This window comes from Carassius carassius, chromosome 32 (genome assembly GCF_963082965.1).
Source record: "Carassius carassius chromosome 32, fCarCar2.1, whole genome shotgun sequence".
NCBI classification, from domain to species: Eukaryota; Metazoa; Chordata; class Actinopteri; order Cypriniformes; family Cyprinidae; genus Carassius; species Carassius carassius.
The window spans coordinates 7,852,831-7,873,430 of record NC_081786.1 but is presented as its reverse complement, the minus strand read 5'-3'; the positions used below and the strand labels follow the sequence as shown (position 1 = coordinate 7,873,430).

The following is a 20,600-nucleotide window of genomic DNA, read 5'->3' as shown; positions in this document are numbered from 1 at the left end:
ATTAGTTCAGTTTTCACATCATTATTTTCGTCCACAGAATTAGGGAATATTAGGGTGAGGTGTGTAACTTCCTGCGATCAGGACAGCTATGTTTTCCATAGAAAAAAAAAAAAGTTTCTGTATTGGTCAGTGATTCTTAAACTTTTTTTAAACTAATTTTTTTGTCTTAAGTACTACCAAACCAGATTTTTTTTAACACTATATTATTCTGATTGTTAGTTAACATTAATTAAATAATAGTTGAATAAAAAAATGAAAATTTGCTGAAAATTTACTCACACTCAAGAAATAGAATGTAATGTGAGAAATTTACATTACATCACTTACTCACCATTGAATCCTCTGCAATGAATGGGTGCCATCAGAATGGGAGTCCAAACAGCGGATAAAAACATTTTTATAATCAACAAGTAATGGACATGATTCCAGAATTATTGCTCACATATTGTTGCTTCTGGCTAAAATACAAGCAAATAATCCAAATTATGAAACAGTTAGTTCCATTCCTTGGTTCTGATTGGTCAGCAGCTGTGTTTTAATCATGACACAGCATGGCTATAACGGCTTCTCCCTACGGTTCTGTGTATCAATGAGCAACACCCATAGAAACCACCCTTAGCAACATAAACAATCAATTCTAAAGCATCAAAACTTTTTCATGTATTATGGATTCCAGCAGAACTAACTGTTTGTTATTTATTTAAGAAAGTATAAGTGACCCCTGCTGGCGTATAGCATCTTTCATCTTTAATTTTGAGACCCCGACCTTCACCGTCTAGTAAATGCTTCTCATGTGGAGATATGTTGATGTGTGTGTGCATCTGAACCCTACAGTTTCCAAAGTGAGTAGGGAATATTACTGTTTTTATTAGTTTTCTGTTTCAGGTATGATTCTGTAGCTATGTCCATCAGTTTACACTGTATGACACTTGCAAATTCGCGCTGTGCTGTGAATCAGATATTTTCTCATGCTGGGAGATAAGCAGTTGTATATGTGTGTGAGAAACTAACATATATGGTGTTAAAAAAAAAGTTACGGATAAGGATGACTAGTAAATAATGATAAATAAGAAGAGTTCTATTTTTGTTCCATTAGTTGAGGCATGTTCGGAATATTCTCTTAATTCAGGAACTATTTTTTAGCAGAAGGACAGCATCCGCTATTGAACTTGCCTCAAAAAAGTAACATTTCAATACATACATTTTTTTATTGTGTGATGACGATTTTATAAAAGCAATAAGGTACTCAAGGCCGTGCTGTATTGTGAATAAATCACGGCTGAAGGGTGCTTTTAGGCACGACGTGAAGTGGATTTATATGATTTGTAAATGATACAGCACGGCCTCTCGTGCCTTATTGATTACATAATGCTTCCTCCATTAAAAAGTCTATCCCCTGTTGTCCTCTATAAATGTTTTTGCTCATGAACAGTGCTTGATCTGAGCATATTTCTCTCCTGATTCAGATGAGACAACTTTTTCACTAAAGAATGCTATGTTGGGGATAAAAAACTTGGATTTTATCCAGAAGCAGTGGTTAAGAAAAAAGTTAAAAAAGTTAAGAGCGTCTTTATGATGGATTTGTTTCTCACAAACTAGTAGCTTACAAACATTACTTGTGGATTATTGATAATTGACAGCACCAATTCACTGCAGAGGATGAGCAAGTGATGGAATGTTAAATGTCTTCAAATCCAACGAAGAAACAAACTCATCTATATCTTGGATGGCCTGAGGAATTTATATTTTTGCAACCTTACTTTAGTGAATTGGTTATTATTATCATAATTATTAGTCATACCCATACAACGGATGAAATTTCATCAGGAATTGCCTAAAATCTAAACTGGGCAGTTCAAAAATCTCTCTCTTGCCATCTAAATTTCCAGCATGTGGCACCACAGGAGCTGATGAAGGTTAAGAGTCTAACTGGACAGCTTAAGACAGCGGCAACATCTGCTCTGCTTACCAAAGGGTCTCTGCACGTCTCTGTCTCACAGGAGAGATTGAAGGTTGAATTGCTGTCTGCATTAATGTCCCTGTCATCTTCAGTTTAGAGTTTGTCGTCTGCTGGTGAGCAGTAGGAAGACTGACAGTTTAATGAACATTGATTGCCTTTTATGCCTGATGTTTCTCTCATTATGTCATTGAGAAAGAGCTCAGAACAGGTCAGTTTGATCCTTCTGTGCCGCATAGATGATGATGATAGATCATATCAGAGATACACCTTAATTAACCAGCCTGTGCTCACCCAATATTAGAAGCTAAATCAATACATTTGTATTCCAGAGCGCTATCCCATCTGGGTTAATCGAAATGTTATGACAAAAATGTGTTACCGGTGCCTCAAGCAAGGCCTGTAACTTGATGAAAATAAATAAACACAAATGCATTTACACAAAGTACATAATTTTTTAATAACAAAAAAGTGCCAGTCACAAAAAGTTTATATAAATAGAAAATTATAGAAATTATAATTATTTTTTATTTCAAAATAGAAGTAGAACAGGTGCAAGAAAATACTATTTCTTTCTACTTCAAATTTTATTTTGATGCATATTACTATTAATTTCTTTGTAATTATTTGTCAAATGTATTAGCAATTTCTGATCGAAAAGGGAACAAGAGTCCTTTTGGACCTCATAAGTAGATGCTTATGTATAAGTAGATGCTTATGTATATTTATATATTATTTTTGTGCAACAATTAATTTTAAACGTATACTGCATGCTTTTTTCCCTCCAGTTCACTTACAGTAAATTATTAAAGCCCATTCCCTCCACTTTGAGAAAAAATATATAATTCTGTAAGACATAATAATAAGATATTTTCTCAAAATTTTAATAAGAAACTTTCTGATAATTATGTATTAATATAATATTCAGGGGAAAAATATACTGTTACGATCGGAGACCCAGTGAAACGCAGGAGACGAGAGATCCAATCGCAGTATGGGTTTTAATGGGTAATCCAAAGAGAAATCAACAAGCAGGGGTCAAAACCATAAATCCATCCAAACAAACAAACAGGAAGACGAATAGAAACAGGAACAGGAATAGAACCTAGAAACTCGGAATGCGAGGAAACTGGGTGACGGAAGGAAAGGACTCCATGCAGACAAACAGAAAAGGACTGGTTAATATAGGGAGGATAATGACTAACAAGTGAAGACACCTGAGTGCAATTAACAGGAGTGCAATTACTGTGATGAAGGGACAAGGCTTTGTGGGAAATGTAGTGCCTACGGTGAGGTGCCTATGGGGAAGTGAGACCACTAGTGGACACCCAGGGAAACAGAGACCAGACAGCGTGACATATACATAATGAGAAATCTTTGTGAAATAATGAGAAACTTTTTCATAACATCTGGTAATAACGAGTAACTTTTTCGAAATAATAAGAAACTTTCCCATAAAAATGAGAAATATTCTCATAATAATAACTTAACATCTCATAATAACAAGAAATAATTACTTATTTTCTCAAAATAATGACTTTTTTCTCATAATAATGAGAAACATTCTTGAAATAATGACTTAGTCCATGGCTGTGTAATGCAACAATGAGCAACATCTGTTGGTCAGAGCTATGCAGGAACACAGCAAACATTTGTTCTGTGTGTACAATCTGTCATTAAATAACAATTTCAGATAAATTCTCTGTATGTAGTTTTAATTTGTAGCACCTACCAACAAGTTACTCTGCCAGACAATGATAGTTCATGGTTTCAAACAGATACGGAGGAATATATTCAAACAAAAAATCACACACATTTTATGAAGAAATTAAAGTCATTGCACACATAAACTTAATCTAATGAACAGATTTTCATTTCGATGATTTGTTAGTTTTATTAGCTGTAACATTCATGGATCACATGCATAGGCCCACAATCTTTATACAATCCCCAATCTTATCCCCCTTGCACAAAGCGTAGTTGTTCATTACCACGGCCACCGCTTGGTCTTCAGTGTCCCTCACCGTTTCTTGCAGGACATATGAATGTGACAAATGAGAGCGACATGGAATGAAGTTTCTCATTATTTTAAGAAAATAAGTCATTATTTTGAGAAAATAAGTCATTATTTCGAGAAAGTTTCTCATTATTTCGAGAAGGCAAGTCATAATTATGAGAAATGATCTCATTATTATGACTTAAAGAAATAACTTTTTTTCCTCATCGGCGGAAACAGGCATACATACAGTCGGCATCTAGTCATAGTTGGGGGCGTGGTCTGGCGTGGCGAGGGTGGAGTCAGCGTGGGGGAAAACACAGCGAACATTGTGTATTTGAATGACAATAATGCACATATTCAGCGCTCATTCCCAAAAACGAGTAGAACAATTGGAGTCTCTTTTAACTTTAATATTCATATACACTAGTCCATATCGATATTTTATTCATTGTACAGCCCTACTTTAGATTTATTCATTCAAAAATAGCCAAATTCCATGACGTTCTGCTTTATATAGCAAGCTCCATTTGTGACTGGATTCCGCGATTCAATCATAGACTGTATAAAAGCAGGATTCGATCTATGCTGCTTCGCAAACACAGACGGGGTGAATTTATGAATGAAAGTGTGAAAGTTCTGACACAAAACGAAGTTGCTACGTATCCTCACGCTTTGTTTTAGTGGTTATACGGAAATCCTTGGCCTTTTCTAGTGGGTATACTGCATATCACGTAGACTACAGCTCTTAGCAGACCCGTTTTCATGCGAGTTTAGATTCGACACTAGGCTACATAGTTTTGCTTAAGGTAAAATGATAAGGCTAATTATATATGCATGCCACTTTCTGAAACAACCTTATACAGTTTTAATAATGTTAATAATGAACACAATGTTAACGTAGCCTACTGTGATGAAATGCCGACTGCACACATGCACATGCGTAGTCTTGGGATTCCAGAACTTCCCTTGATCATCCTCATAATTTATTGCTTGTAGCCATTTTGTCCTCCTTTCTGGTTCTGTATGTTTATTAGGAAGGATGTAGAACTTTAATTCATAATTTGTTAGTTTATTGGCGGTACAGAAAACGACACAGCAACTCTTCAGCATGATTGTCCTGTGTATTTCAATTGCCACCAAGGCAATGTTTTCCTCCACAGGCTAAATTCACATCACGTGACGGGGCGTTCCCAGACCAACTGTCTGTATGTATAATCCTGCAGTGTAACAAGTGATTTTTTGGGGCTCTCAAAAAAATATGAAGTAAAAACAGCATTCATAATAATAATAAAGTAATTACAAAAAATTTTTGGCTGGAGTATAGCATGTCATACTGCAGGACACTGCTTAGAAATCTGACTTGCATATCCCCTTGAATGTGCATGAATGCTCAAATGCATAAAATATGAAAGATCTGTTTGTGAAAGATAATAGATATCCAAAAGTTCAGATGCAGCATAGAAAGGGAGAAAAAAAAATTCTGATTAAACATTCCATCTATTCAGTCATCAATTAGTCAGATGGAATGTCAGTTAAAGCCCTTTATTTATTGAATTAGCCTCTCCCACGAGTAATGCTTCTTGCAGCTCATTTGACTTTCATGAACCGCGTTTCATTCGGCATGTGATTGAATAAGTTCTGTGTTCATTATTTACACAGGAAAACAAAAGCAGGGCTTAATTAATATATCAAAATGTCAGATGTGTACCACATTTTTATACAGCCATATGATCTGCATTAATCATCCCAGCCTACAAATCTAAAAGAGAGAAAGACGATCACGTTTTACTGGTAAATACAGTGAATGAGTGCCCTCACGTGTCCTGAGACGGATTTATGAGATGCTTTGAGAGAAAACAGCAGTGTATCAAATCTCATAAGTGAGTCTCTTAAGATGGCTGCCATATGCTGTTGTGCAACATCGGCCCCTTATTGAGAAACACTGCCACCCTGTGAAGATCTCCGGTGCCTTATTCCCCCGTTACTCTCGTCACATTCTCCAGCGCATGTTTCTGTCCACTCGCATCAGCCCGCTGCTCAATAACGTTGATACAAAATAATTTTGATTTGCTTTCACTCAGAGTTAATCATCAGATACTGTCTAGAGGTTAGTCCCACTTATCTGTTTCTCTTCTCGCTGTCTTCTCTGATGGCAGCACAACCTCGAATTCTCTCTCCCTCTCTCTACTTAGTATGCCGAGTGTAAAATGAAAATCGGCGGGGGCCGCAGGGAAGATTGAAAAGCAACTAATTGCACATGATAACATATTGATCACTGTGTAATTGTAGAGTTTGTCAGCGGTTTCTATGCATCGATATTTAGGATGCATGTGTTCAGGATGGAGTTTTCACAGCTCAGGATTAAATGAGCATCTGTTGTTGATCTTCTCTTGAAATGCATGATCAATGTATTTGCATTTTATGATTTACTAAAGTCTACTATATATATTTTTAATAAACTGATCTTAGACAGAATTATTGTGAGCACATACTGTAACCGAGCCACTCCAAATTTCTCCATTATTAGATGAAGGTCATAGGTTTGGTTTTAACATTGTGAGGAACAATTTAAAATCAATTAATACAATTCAATCTGGAAAACAATACCATATGCACCATGATTTTGGCTACACAGTGAAATTACAGATTATCTGTTGTTTAGAGTAGTTATAAGTATATATTTGTTCAATAAAACTTTTGTACACACAAAAAAAAAAAATACAAAAAATACAAACAATACTATAGAGTTTGATGAGTATTTGTATAAAACAGATGCTTTTGTGCCCCCCTTTAAAAATGTTTCTGTTTGGTCACACAACCTTTTTAAAGAAAATTGACAGTTCAGATTGCCCAGTTTTCATTTCAGACCCTTTTCTGAGAAATCTAATCTTTTCTGTATATGAATGTTTGCAATTTTTCTTTTATTTTCTATTGTTATATTTTAACAAATACTGTTTAAAATGTTTTTAAAAGAAGTCTATACCCAACAAGGATACATGTATTTTATCAAAAATACAATAAATACTAATATTGTGAAATATTAGTATTATTATATTAGTATTATAATAAGATTTATTAGTATTATACAATCAATCACGTCGGATTTTTGTCACACAACCTTATTTAAAAAGGCTCTTATACTCAACAAGGATGCATTTATTTGATAAAAAATACAGTAAAAACTAATATTGTGAAATATTAGTATTATACAATTTTAAATGACTGTTTTATTTTTTTCCTATATTTTAAATATGTAATTTATTCCTGTGATGGCAAAGCTACAGTAAATTGTCAGCATCATTACTCCAGTTTTCAGTGTCACATGATCCTTCTTATATGTTGATTTGGTGATCATGAAATGTATCTTAATATTATCAATGTTAGTTTTTTTCAGGATTCATTGAGTTGAGCTTGAACAGCGTTTATTGGAAAGAACTCTTTTATAACATTATGAAAAGTCTTTACTGTGACTTCTTATCAGTTTAATGAACCCTTGCTGAATAAAAGGATTAATTTCTATTAAGTAAAGATATCTGAATGGTAGTATTATATTATTTTCTCTTTCTGAAGCAAAGTTATTTTGAACTTCATTGACCATTGTAACAAAAGATTAATATATTGTTGTGCTGCTGAATTATTTAAAAAAATGTTAAGCTTGAAGTGAGATTTTATGTGGCCTCATTCATTTATTCTGTAAAAAACTAGCTATGATTTAAGTCTTTCTTTGAATGACATTGAATAAGAGTCAGAGGCTGAGACTGGGAAGAAAGGTCATCAGTCCCGTCCTAGCAGTGTGTCTGACTTGCTGAAAAGTGCAGATGCCTTCAACGTTTCCAATGGCAGGAGAGATATGTTCATTTACCTGTTGAGCCAGTTAATAGAAACATGTGGGAGGCTCGTGCAGATTGTGTTAACTCTGTGTGCTTTGTTTTAGTCATGCATTACCTCAAGAAGATGATTAAAATTTTTGCAGGCCATTGTCTTGAACATGCAGACTGTAGGTTTATGTTGTGTTGTTATGTTTAAGGATTGTTTAGGGATACAATTTGAAATTTCCTAAACTGAAATTCCAAAAAATTCATTATTTTAATACGTTTTTAGTTATAACTTGTCTAAATCTTGTGTTCTTTTGTCCACAGAGGCGTCCATCTTGAGCTATGACGGGAGCATGTACATGAAAGTGGTGATGCCTACTGTGATGCACACTGAAGCGGAGGACGTGTCCCTTCGCTTCATGTCTCAGCGGGCATATGGCCTGCTCATGGCCACCACCTCACGCGACTCTGCCGACACTCTTCGGCTAGAGCTGGACGGCAGTCGCGTCAAACTCACGGTCAACTTAGGTATTGTATAAAACCCCCTTCTTCAGGACGCAGTGCTTCTTCTTTTTCTCTCTCTTCATATCTGTCCATCATTCCAGCCCCACCCTCCCCTGCCTCCATCATAATTACATTCATTAATAAGATATATTAAGATGTTGTTTTATTGTTTTTCTTCATTTGCATGGTTCACCACACATTTGATTGTTTTTTCAGTTTGAATTGATTGTTTTCTTAAAGTAATTGACGGTAAATTCAAATTTTGGCTACTAATTGATGTTAGGGGTGGGTGGTATGATATTAAATCACTGTACAAGTAATATAATAATATATTTCACAATATAGTTATATATATGGAAAGTTAAAAAATAGTACTTCATACTTTTATTCTGAACTTCATGGATGCAAATCAAAAGATAAATTTGTTTATAACAACCAAAGGAATATGAGGAGCATTAGCTGCATAATATCATTCAGGTAAAAACATGAAATATTGTAATGAAATCTAATGCAATTATAATATGTATAACATACTTTCAACTCTTAATTCTGATTAAAGGGGTCATGTGCCATGATTTCATGTTTTCCTTTCTCTTTGGAGTGTAACAAGCTGATAGTTCATAGATACGATCCGTAAAGTCTCAAACCCAAAGAGATATTCTTTCTAAAAGTTAAGACTCAACCACACCTTCCTAAAATGCCTCATTCAAACACGCCCCCAAAAATCTATGTCACGGTGTTGGAAGATATGCATAACTTAGCCCAAATTTATACGCAAAGAAAGAAGCTGTAACTTTTATTCTCGCTGTAGTATTGTTGCTGAGACACTGTGTGTTTCCAAATATGGTAAGGGACGTGACATTTCTGTCACATGCTTGAGATATTTGGCCAATCACAATGCACTGGATAGCTGGCCAATCAGAGCACACCACGCTTTTCAGATCGATTAGTTTTGTAAAAATCAATGTGTTTTAGAAAGGCGGGGCAGAGAGGAGCAACAATAATGTATGGTTTATGAAAAATAATGTGTTTTTTTAACCTTAAACAACATAAACACATTGCATTACACCGAATACATAACATAATGCTGTTTTTTAGTATCGTCATATGACCCCTTTAAATAAGATCACATTATAATTGCACATCGTTTTCTTTATTGATTTAGCCATAATTAATCTATGCAATTTTATATTTTGTATCTTTTGGGCCTGGAGTACAAATTACTCCATTTGCCTCAACTGTAAATAACACACAACAGTCTTATTTCTTATTTCAAAGTGGATGTGTCTATTGCGGTATAAAGTTAATGCTTAATTTCTGTCACATATATTGTACCATCATACTGCCCAGGCCTAACGGACACAATGTTTGGTGCATTTTTTTAATATATTAACCATGATCATTGTCATAGTGAAGACAAAAACTCCTTTGAGACAGTCACAGCACTGCATAAAAGCATAGCATTTTTTTATTTAATGTCGACTTTTGAAATGATGGGTAATTCCATTTTATGATTACAATCCAAGTGTTGTGACTTTCTGATTTTCAACTTAACACTGATTCCTGTCATCTTTTCTACTTGACAATGTCTTCAGTAACTATTTTCTGACAAACCTCATGTTCTGTCTCAGTTGGTTCCATTCGTACCACATTTGTGCTTTGGTTGGTATTTCCTTTCTGTTACATCATTTCCTTTTAACCACTGTCACCTCTCCCTCACTGTCCAGTTCTCTGAGACACATTCTCCATGCTTTGTCAAAAGATGGTATTCACCCCTTCAAAGGCCCTTAGCCTGCGGCCCGGTCGGCAAACAGCCCGAGAACAGAGCTCTCAGCTTCACCTGCAGCTGGTAGCACCTCTCAATCCTCAATCAGACACCATTACCTTTACACGAGAGATAAGACACTAACTGATCATTAATTCACAGTGTCATCATTAAAGGAAGTGACACAACTCACACCTCACTGCAGGAAACAGCCTGAGGTTTGACAGTTGGACTGATCGTCTGTGACAGCTCAACCATAGTAGAGACAAACATAGCCCACACACTGTAAACGTACTGAAAAAGACAAGAATGTCTTATGACTGCATATACAGAGAAATCATCTGGAATTATTAGACAGACTCAGCCATAAAACATGACTGTATACATATGTATATCATTAGACGTATGCTCAGGACAGCCCTAGATCCAAAATACAAGGTTATTTTACTTTTAGGACAACGCAGACCTCTACAACTATACGTTTACAAACAATTATTAATATGTTAGAGATTGTATATATTAAGGGCTCATTTGAATGGTCAGATCTCAGGAAGATCTAGCTGGAGGTACAGAGGCCACTGCATGGTGCTGGTGCTTATTGGATCGCGGCTGTTTGCTCCCACTTTTCTGTTGCGGTTGACGACACATGGTAAATCCAGCCACACAGAGCCTAACCCAGAGCATGATGCCATCAAAATACTGATGGCATATTCTAGATCCGTATTCAAGAAAAATGCCCTAACACCAACTTCTTGCTAAATGTATTTAAGCTGTTAAAGCATATTTAGCTAATGAGCTGGTGTGATTTCTTTGGAGCAGGATTCTCAGATAGGTCTGAGAATTAAAAGCATAATTTTAATAAAATAAAATAACGTTCTGGGTTGAATAGTCTTTGTGGTTGGTGAGCTCCAAGTGGCCATTTTATAATTTTATAAAATAAACACTGCTTACAAAGCAATTATTTGTTTTTAGCTGCAAAATAATCATAAAAAGTATTTTATTCATTGACACATCTAATTCTTTGACCGTTGCAGTTAATCCAGTGACTTTTCGTGTAATTATAATGCTTTCATTAATAATAATAAAAAAAATGGCCGCCTCTTTGCATGTGGACGTCCCCGGAAGGGTGGAATTATTGTTTTTGGATGTCTGCAGCTGTAACCTTGAAGGATGCAATTTCATCTGTCACTTATTTTCCCCCATCTAGACTGTATCAGGATAAACTGTAACTCCAGTAAGTTAACACTCAAGTTTCATTTTGCTCCTATGATGATTCTCTTGTTGAAAAGAATGTCTTGTGCCTTTTCCTCCATTTAGTCAAGGAGAGTTTGCGTCTTGTGAAAGGGTCAGTTGATGCATCTCTCCAGTCATGATTACCACAATTATAACTGGTGGTGACTTAATAATCATGGCTTGTTTTTGATGGCCTGTAATTTAGCTGTAATGTCAATCTATTTCCTACCCTATCAGCATCTTTTATAGAAAGGTCTTAATTTGTATGGTAACTATTAAACTTCTTTGTTTTTACTGCCTTTAGTAAGGAATGCAGTAAATACGATTAAAGTAGTGCATGTATTAATGTGAAATATTATTGGGCATGCATAAATACATGTTATGTTAAATTATTGTATTTAGAAACAGGTTTGCCACCTTTTCATGTTGCAGTAACTACAGTTTGTATAGCGTTTAAAGTCACCACATATCAACTTTTTTCCTAGAAATAAATTGTAATACATTTGCATACAAAGAACATAAAATCATTAATGTTACATTTTTATAATGGCATCTAATTTCAGCATATTCTTATGATATGATGCAATATGATTTTGTCATGTTTACTGGGTTGGTTGTATTTTAAGTCAAACTACAGAAATGTATTTTAAGCTCATTAATGTATGGCGTAATACACAATTCTTAAAACAAAAATGATGCTAAAGACCCAAATTTAGTTCAGTTGTTACCTGAAGTTCTTGGAATTTTCCTTCTAAGAATATAGAAATTATTTTGTTCAATACTGTGCCATTTAGTTACTTCCCTTTTTTTGTATTATTATACTGTTAGTAAAGAAATAATTTATACAGTTTTGGCAAAAAACACTGCTTTTACTCAAAAATAGGTCTTGAATTCTCTCTATGACAATGTTTAGATTGATATAAACTATAAAGGTGATATCATATTAAAAAAACATTTTATATATATATATATATATTATTAGTGCTGTCAAACGATTCATCGCATACAAAATACGTTTTTGTTTGCATAATATGTGTGTTCTGTGTATATTATGTATATATAAATACACACACACAGTATATATTTTGAAAATATTTACATGTCTATATTTATAGTCGTATAATTTATATTATAACTTAATATTTAATATATAAACATATCCTATTTTTCTGAACTGTATACATGTGTGTGTATTTATATATACAGAAATATACAGATCACACGTTCATATATCATGTAAACAAAAACTTTTTTGGATGCGATTAATCACGATTAGTCATTTTACAGCGTCTTATATATATATATATATATATATATATATATATATATATATATATATATATATATATATATATATATATAATTTCTTTATTTTTAACAAATAAAACCACTCTGAATAACTATAAACTAACTGATTTTCCCACTTTGAAAGGTAAGAATGTCTAATTGTAGTTGTCTTATTTTGGCTATGTACAGTATGTGTGAATAATGACTAAATGGCTTGCATACCATATGGATCTTGATATCTGCATGCAATAGTTGTGTGACGTGTCCTAACTACACACGACATGATAAAAGGCATCTTTTCCATGTTAATCTAAATTTTTATCCTAACTAACTGCGATGGCGACACGCAAAATTTCTATTTTAGAAACAGTTTGTATTTCTGCGTCATCGCAGCTGGAACAGCAACCAACAAACTATATGACAGTGATAATCTCAGGTAACGATTATGTGCTTTATTCAAAGTTTAATGGGTCCAATGCGAGTTTGAATGTCATATTGCATGGCATTTATAGCATTTCTGTCACGTCGCGTCTAGTGTGAACTCCCAAATTGCTTGTCCCTGGAATCTTGTCGAGTCACATGTAGTTAGAACATGGTGTTAGAGTGGTTTCGTATTTTGTTTATTATATGTGACTGTTCTTTCAGTGGTCTCATAATAGAAAGGCTGCAGGCTGTATTCCATGTGGCTAATTCTTACAATGACTAAGTATCTTTATATAAAAAGCGTTTGTGCCAAATGATGAGTGTTGGTGATGTACTAGAGAGTCTGGCCCTGCTGGAAATGTACCAAGTAAACCAGTAACCCACAACTACACCTCCATCAGTCATTCTGATCAAGTAGCCAACACTCACATCATGCTAGATTAGTCTCATCCCTTTACCTGCACCAGTTCACACTTTCCATCACTCAGATTAATATAATGCCACTAATTATAATGATGTGCTTATCAGAGCTATTAGTTCGTAAGCTCATGTTACGAGACCTGCATTTTTAAAAGCTCTAAGATTATTACCTGCATACAGCAGTGGAATCTGTGCAGAAAGTGGTTCATACTGGTGGATTTGTGCATTAGTCTAACGGTGGTAAACTGAGACGAGATTGTTATGCTTTCAAAATGCTTGTTTATGCTTGTTTGGCCTTTAATAGTTGTTCTGCTTAGTTATTATGTTTTGGAATTCTGAAAAGGACAGTTACCCTTTCAGAATAAAAAATCTAAGTTGCAATTATTCAGTAGGTTACAGTGCACTAGGTATTGTTTTTGCATCGGTGTAGGAATGATCTAATAGACATGATAAATTGTCTGAACAATGTCAGTGATGGCAGATTGTGAGCTTCATGTCGGTCCAAACACATTTATGTCAGTACTAAAGAGGGTGGAAGGTAATATTCTTTCTCAGACAACTACAGATAACTGCATGCTGGTAGGTACATAACACAATTTCCCAAGAGCCAAGAGATTTTGAGGGATGTGGAGCATGATTTCATAGCATGCTCTGAGCTGAATCCAAAACACCTCACTGCTTACCTCTGTGACTACTTAACTCCTCAGATGTATTGCATCATATAGAATATATTGCTTTCTTGTAAATTAACTCCGATTCTGACTTTAAAGGTGAAGCATTTGATTTTTGTATCACGCGTGTTACCAAACAAAATTGCAAAAAGATTGACTTTTCAAACATCTTTCCCATTTTACACTCCTCTCTAGCCCTGTCCCAAACTCATGCTATTGGTTGAGCCAGTATTGCTTATTGTTACATATTCACAACTAGGAAAACAAAGAACTTTGTCCTTGAGTGATGAATCAAGACCTTTTATGAGTAAAAGCCATTTTATTATCTCAGAATTATGTTCTGAAGTGATTCTTGTGAAAAAAGTGGAAACTAAATTGGCTAACAATTTTAGTTTATTGTTAAAAATTATGTTTTTATGTAATTTTCAAAAACATCTGCACCAAACTTCTGCTTTCTCTATTGTGTTAATCATCGAGAAGAAAAAAAAAAGAAGAAATTTTACCTGATTTGCCACATAGCTAGCATCAAATTTAAAGAAACAAAAACAATGTACACTTTTTGTCATTGAAAGCAAAGGTTTGGTCAGAGACAATTCAGGTTGGCATTAACATTTCATGACCGTCGTTCTCAGGCAAAGGACCAGAGACACTGTATGCCGGACAAAAACTCAATGATAATGAATGGCATACTGTGCGCGTGATCCGGAGGGGCAAAAGCTACAAGCTAATGGTTGACGATGACGTAGCAGAAGGTACTACCCTGAAAGACAACACAATTCTTGATGGGTTATTTTATTTGAGCTGCAGGAAACTGCAGAAATAAGTACAGTATGTGAAAGTTTTCAGTTGCTAGTTCTAGTTATTCTTTAGACACAGATTGTGTGGTTGTGATAAATTATGGGAAACATCATTTACAATGCTTCGTCAGTTGTTCATATTTCAACACTACTTTAGTGTTTCTCTACAATAAGATAAATATTTTAGATTCATGTTTTTTGCTAAGCTGAGGTTATGTAGAACTCACTCTGTGTACCCAGTAGTTGGAGAGCCTGACTCAGGGTTTTGGTGTATGGTAGCAGTTTTATGCCTGTACAGCAGTGTAATATTGTTTGAGGGTGTAGTATAGCAGCATCTTTTTTCTTGTTTTCCTTTCCAACCTGCTGTGGTTTGTAGGTCAGATGGTGGGCGATCACACCCGGTTAGAGTTTCACAACATCGAGACGGGCGTGATGACCGAGCGCCGTTTCGTCTCCATGATCCCCTCCAGTTTCATCGGCCACCTGCAGAGCCTCAAGTTCAATGGCATGCTCTACATCGACCTGTGCAAGAACGGCGATATCGACTACTGCGAGCTCAACGCTCGCTTTGGCATGCGTTCCATCATCGCAGACCCTGTGACATTCAAGTCCAAGAGCAGTTACCTGAGTCTAGCGACTTTGCAGGCTTACACATCCATGCACCTTTTCTTCCAGTTCAAGACGACCTCTCCAGATGGATTCATCCTCTTCAACAGCGGGGATGGAAGTGATTTCATCGCTGTAGAGCTGGTGAAAGGGTAAGCTTTTTTGAGGAAATGGCCACTTTATTTATTTATTTTCTCTTTTTTTTTGGTATAAGTGTTTACAAGGAAACAAGCTGCTTTAGGTAAAATTTATGAGGAAGTACTAGATTAAACAGTGTCATCTGGAGTTTTAGAGATTGAATCTTATCATCATACAGTAATTGAGGCAAATAAACCAGAAGTCTTTAAGCAGAACCATATGTTGTGCCTTGTTTTGTAAGAATGCTTGGAAGGAAAGTACTTTCAAGTAATTTCTTCTCTTTTTTGTGGCATCTAGATATAGACTGATAATTGGTTTGTTTAATTTTTTTTATTGATATTTATGCTTTTTTAACACAATAATTGGTTCTTTAATATTGAAGCCAGACAATTGTCATAATTTAGTGGGCAAAAACAGTATTCACAATTAAAGTAACTTATTTAGTACACTGTTTGGATCTGAAAGGAAACAATATAAAAAAAAAAATCTTGAGGTTTTTATTTATTTATTTATTGTGCTTGGAGATAGACCAATAATTTAAATATTGATCATTCCATTTCATTTAAGTTAAGTTAATTTAGAGTATACAGATAAATTGTTTAGTATCCTCATAAAAAGTAAAAAATAAATTGTGGTTCCTGTTGAATTTGGCAGTTCGTGGCCAAAATAAAAAGGGAAGTGGAGAGTAAAAATTAGTTTTTCTACAGTGAGCATATCTCAAATTGATATATTTAGAAAATGTAGTTATAATGGCATATGATATGGTCTTTCTACTCTCCCTGTAAACCCAACTTCACTTTTCTGTCTTTTAGGTACATACATTACGTGTTTGATCTTGGCAACGGGCCCAATGTAATCAAGGGTAACAGTGACCGAGCTCTCCATGACAACCAGTGGCATAACGTTGTCATCACTAGAGACAACAGTAACGTCCACACACTCAAGGTCGATGCCAAGGCAGTGAGTCAAGTCGTCAACGGCGCTAAAAATCTGGACCTTAAAGGTACATAAGCAGCTAAAATTCCTATATTCTCATGCCCCCATCACAGTCTTGTCACTACTTTGTTTACCTGGCCTTCTATTGTATCTGCATTCTGCCCAGGTGACCTCTACATCGCCGGATTGGGGCCCAACATGTATAACAGCCTGCCCAAACTCGTGGCCTCAAGGGATGGTTTCAAGGGTTGCCTGGCATCTGTGGACCTGAACGGACGCCTTCCCGACCTCATAAATGACGCCTTGTTCCGCAGTGGTCAGATCGAGCGGGGATGCGAAGGTACACCCTCTTACAACTCTAGCTCGAGGAGCCCGTTCTTTCTCATGAATGCAAACAGTAGTTCCACCTCCACCTCACTGAGCCATCACTCCATCTTTCTCACCCTGCTTGTCACATCTCTCACCCAGTCAGCTCTCTGTTGAGCCCACTGGATAATTCATATTCTTATTGGCCACATTGGTCATGCTAGGATCAGCCAAGTCGTTGTTTGTATGAATTAGTGACATTTTTGCAAACCGACCTAGAATATTTGAGTGCATTTATTTTAATATTTGAGGGAATATTTACACTGCAGTATTTTGAGTCAAGATGGAACTTTATGCATTTGATCTGATGTGTTTTGACCTTAAACCATTAAAAATAAAACAAGAATATGTGCAGCTATTAAGTAGTTATGACAAATGTGTTGTAATATATGAACACTACCATTCAAAAGTTTGGGTTCAGTAAAGTTTTATTTATTTAAGAATTTAATACTTTTATTTGGCTGGGATGCATCAAATTAATCAAAACTAACAGTAAATAATAAGTAAATGCTATTATTTTTTGACTTTCTATTCATCAAAGAATCCTGGAGAAAAATGTATCATGGTTTTCACAAAAATACTGACCAGCACATCTGTTTTCAGCATTGATAGTGTCATGGGACACTGAAGACTGGAGTAATAAATGCTGAAAGTTCTCTTTTTCCATATCAGAAATAATATATTTAAAATATATTTAAAGTTATTTTTAATTGCAATAATATTCAAAAATATGTTTTATTTAATAATGTATATGTGATCAAATAATGCAGCTTTGATGAGCATAAGAAACTTATTTCAAAAACATCAAAAAAGCCTTAATGACCCCAGGCTTTTAAATGGTAGTGTATATAATATTATTTTTGTTTTGAAAATATATTTTGGATGGGAGTGAAATAAACATAACATTTGAATATTGTGATATAATTACATATATTTGTATTTGACTGATTAGAATTAAACATTAAATACAAAAAGAAACTCAAAAAAATTACAAAAAGAATTTGACATTTTATCAGAAGCTAGGTGTGAGTAAAGTGAGATTGCAGATATTATGGTCATATAACCAGCATCAAAGCTTCAATCATAGCAAATGATTGTATGTTAAATGCCAAATATGTCCAAAAGATCAGAACACAGATCATTTAAGATCAATACAAGAATATTTCTTCACTTACTCATTGTTAATATCCATTATATTATCTACATGAGATATTTCATATCCATATTTCACTGCCATATTTCAGTGCATGTTAATGTCTTTGATTTCTTGACATTATTTGTTTGTTTGGTTGGTTGGTTATTTTATATATATATATATATATATATATATTATTATTATTATTATTATTATTATTATTATTATTTTATTTTATTTTTTTTGGTCTTACACTTTTTGTTATTAGTGTTCTCTTGTTCTTTTTGATTTGTTATAGTCTTGTTTGTGTAAAACTTTGTGTACAAGCATTTATATGACCTGTCAATCCATTACTAAATGAATCGTCCGTCACAATTTCATCATCCATCTCAATGTTGTCTTGAACAAAAAGCTTCCCTTTATGTTTAGTATCCTACATGTTACATTTACATGTTGTTGAACCAAGAATAAAATCTTATCTATCTAAATCGTTTGGTCTTTTGTTGTATCATCTTCACGTTTTGTTGCTTGAGTCCACTGCGTGAGTGTGAAATGTCAATGTCAGCATGCTTGATAAACACATACAAGTCTGGGATTGTTTTCCAAAGACATGGGCTACTAGTTTATGAATACACCACTGGTCTTGACAGATATGAAAATGTATTTTAAAACTAATTAACATTTAATGGTTTAATGTCAAAGCGTACACAATTTAGAATATGCAAATGTTTATTGTTTATTGTTTATTTTTTCTTCCTCTTCAGTATCAGTGTTGCAAACAGTAAAGATTTTTTTTTTTTTTTAATTTATAGCTGTCTTTATTGTTAAAATTTTCAGACCCTACATTTAAGCAAGGGCTTTTCACACCTTGCTAAACCCTGGATTATCATCTTTCAAAGCCTCGCTTTTAACCCCGGTTGAAGACGAAGGTGAAAATCGCAGGGCTAAAAAAATAAATAAAAAAATAACATGATTGGGCTAGTTTTGTTTACCAGGTTGGACTGATTTTGTTCCATAGACGTTGCAACCCAGTTATGGATGTAGAATCATCCAAATTAATTGTTAACCCCCTGGTAAATTATGAGCAGTGTGAATGGTAAATCAGGATATGACCCATTTCAAGTGTGAAAAGCCCTATTGCAAAAACCAAAGAATATATGTTAATCTTTAATAATGTTTTCAGGACACGGGCTACCGTCAGATCGTCTGATAGCCGACATGCTTAAATACACATCTTTAGGATGTGTTTGTCAGATTTTATAAACCGAGACATACCCAACACCATTTGAATTCATTTCTTCATTTCATACATGAATAGAACAACTTTGTGTGTGTGTGTGTGTTTTACGTTTATCTCTCCCGCACAGCATCCAAAAGTGAACGTGAGTAGGTTTTTATGTTCACAGCCCAGCATGAAAGACACATCACTCTGTACTGTACTGTTTGTGCACAGTAAAACTGTAAGCCGTGTATGGAATGGCTCCACAATGGCAACAGAATCCTTTGCTGGTTCATATGGCAATGAATGCGCCATTCTGTTGTAATGAAGCTTTACATCCACCAGATGGCAATGATGCACCTGTGCTTAGGAAGGCGAGGGCTCGATCACATGCTGCAGTATTCCAGGGGAACATTTTGTTTTCACAGAACGAAACATCATTAAAATGTCTCCTCTCCAACCTCTTGCTTTGTACAGTCTTAGCAGTTTATGTTGATTTATGTTAGCATTAGCACATTATCATTCCCATACTTTGCATTGAAAGTCATTTTAACATTTTTGCTGTCAGAAAAGCGGACAAGAATGGAATATGCAAAAACGAAGCCTGACTTTTCAGCATGTTTATTGACTGAATATATTTTAACTGTAAATGAAATCATTTTTAATTTACTTGTAGCACTTTTTAGCAACTAAATAGGCTACTTTCATTGAGTGCCATTACACTGTTTTCAACCCAGCCTTGCTGAAACAACCCATCAGTTTCATGACTTATAATTTATAACCTATGATGCAGTAACTCAAGAGTGCAAACCCTTCCTAAGAATGGTAAAGCATGTCCTGTTAGTAAAGCCATTGCTTTGTTAACAGAAGCCATCAACCACTTTCTTACCTGTTTGATTGTTTTCGCTTTTCTGTTTCTTGCTTAACAAAGTTGGTTTCACCAAAGCAGATCTACAAGGTATATAAGGTTCAATTCCATTCTGAGCTCGGCTGAAAGCTGCTGTTTTGTCTTGTGCTGGTTTGTTTTGTACTTTTCCCAATACCCAGACATAAAGCGGACACTAGCTGGTTCACTGTAACAATGTCTTGGTATAAAATGGTTCACTTCTTTCTAAAAGAAAATGCCCTTGTGTTTTTACAGAAGGTCGTGAGATTTGCAAAGGGAGAAAAGTAATGATTGCAACTGAGAGTCTGCATTAATAAAACATGAGCCCTCCTGTATAATTAAGTCCCCATGTCCTGTTTTGCTGTATCTTGTCTTGTTGCTTTTTTTATGCTAACGACGTTCAGCTGAGAGAGGAATCTGGCTTAGGAGAATCCATTAAGTAT

General features: G+C 34.9%; 1 protein-coding gene across 8 annotated transcripts in view; it reads left to right on the top strand.

The window, feature by feature from the left end:
- Nucleotides 1-20,600, top strand: part of LOC132112569 (neurexin-3a) — a 280,631-nt gene that overhangs the window by 84,347 nt on the left and 175,684 nt on the right. For 4 of the 8 annotated variants that reach the window (XM_059520110.1, XM_059520106.1, XM_059520105.1 and 1 more), the window contains 6 exons: nt 8,096-8,299; nt 11,248-11,274; nt 14,707-14,826; nt 15,248-15,629; nt 16,428-16,618; nt 16,718-16,891. In XM_059520110.1, the coding sequence (XP_059376093.1) occupies nt 8,096-8,299; nt 11,248-11,274; nt 14,707-14,826; nt 15,248-15,629; nt 16,428-16,618; nt 16,718-16,891 (1,098 nt within the window). Of the gene's footprint in view, nt 1-8,095; nt 8,300-11,247; nt 11,275-14,706; nt 14,827-15,247; nt 15,630-16,427; nt 16,619-16,717; nt 16,892-19,419; nt 19,435-20,202; nt 20,230-20,600 lie in introns of all 8 variants that reach the window. The other 4 variants (XM_059520100.1, XM_059520101.1, XM_059520102.1 and 1 more) reach the window with 2 other exon arrangements.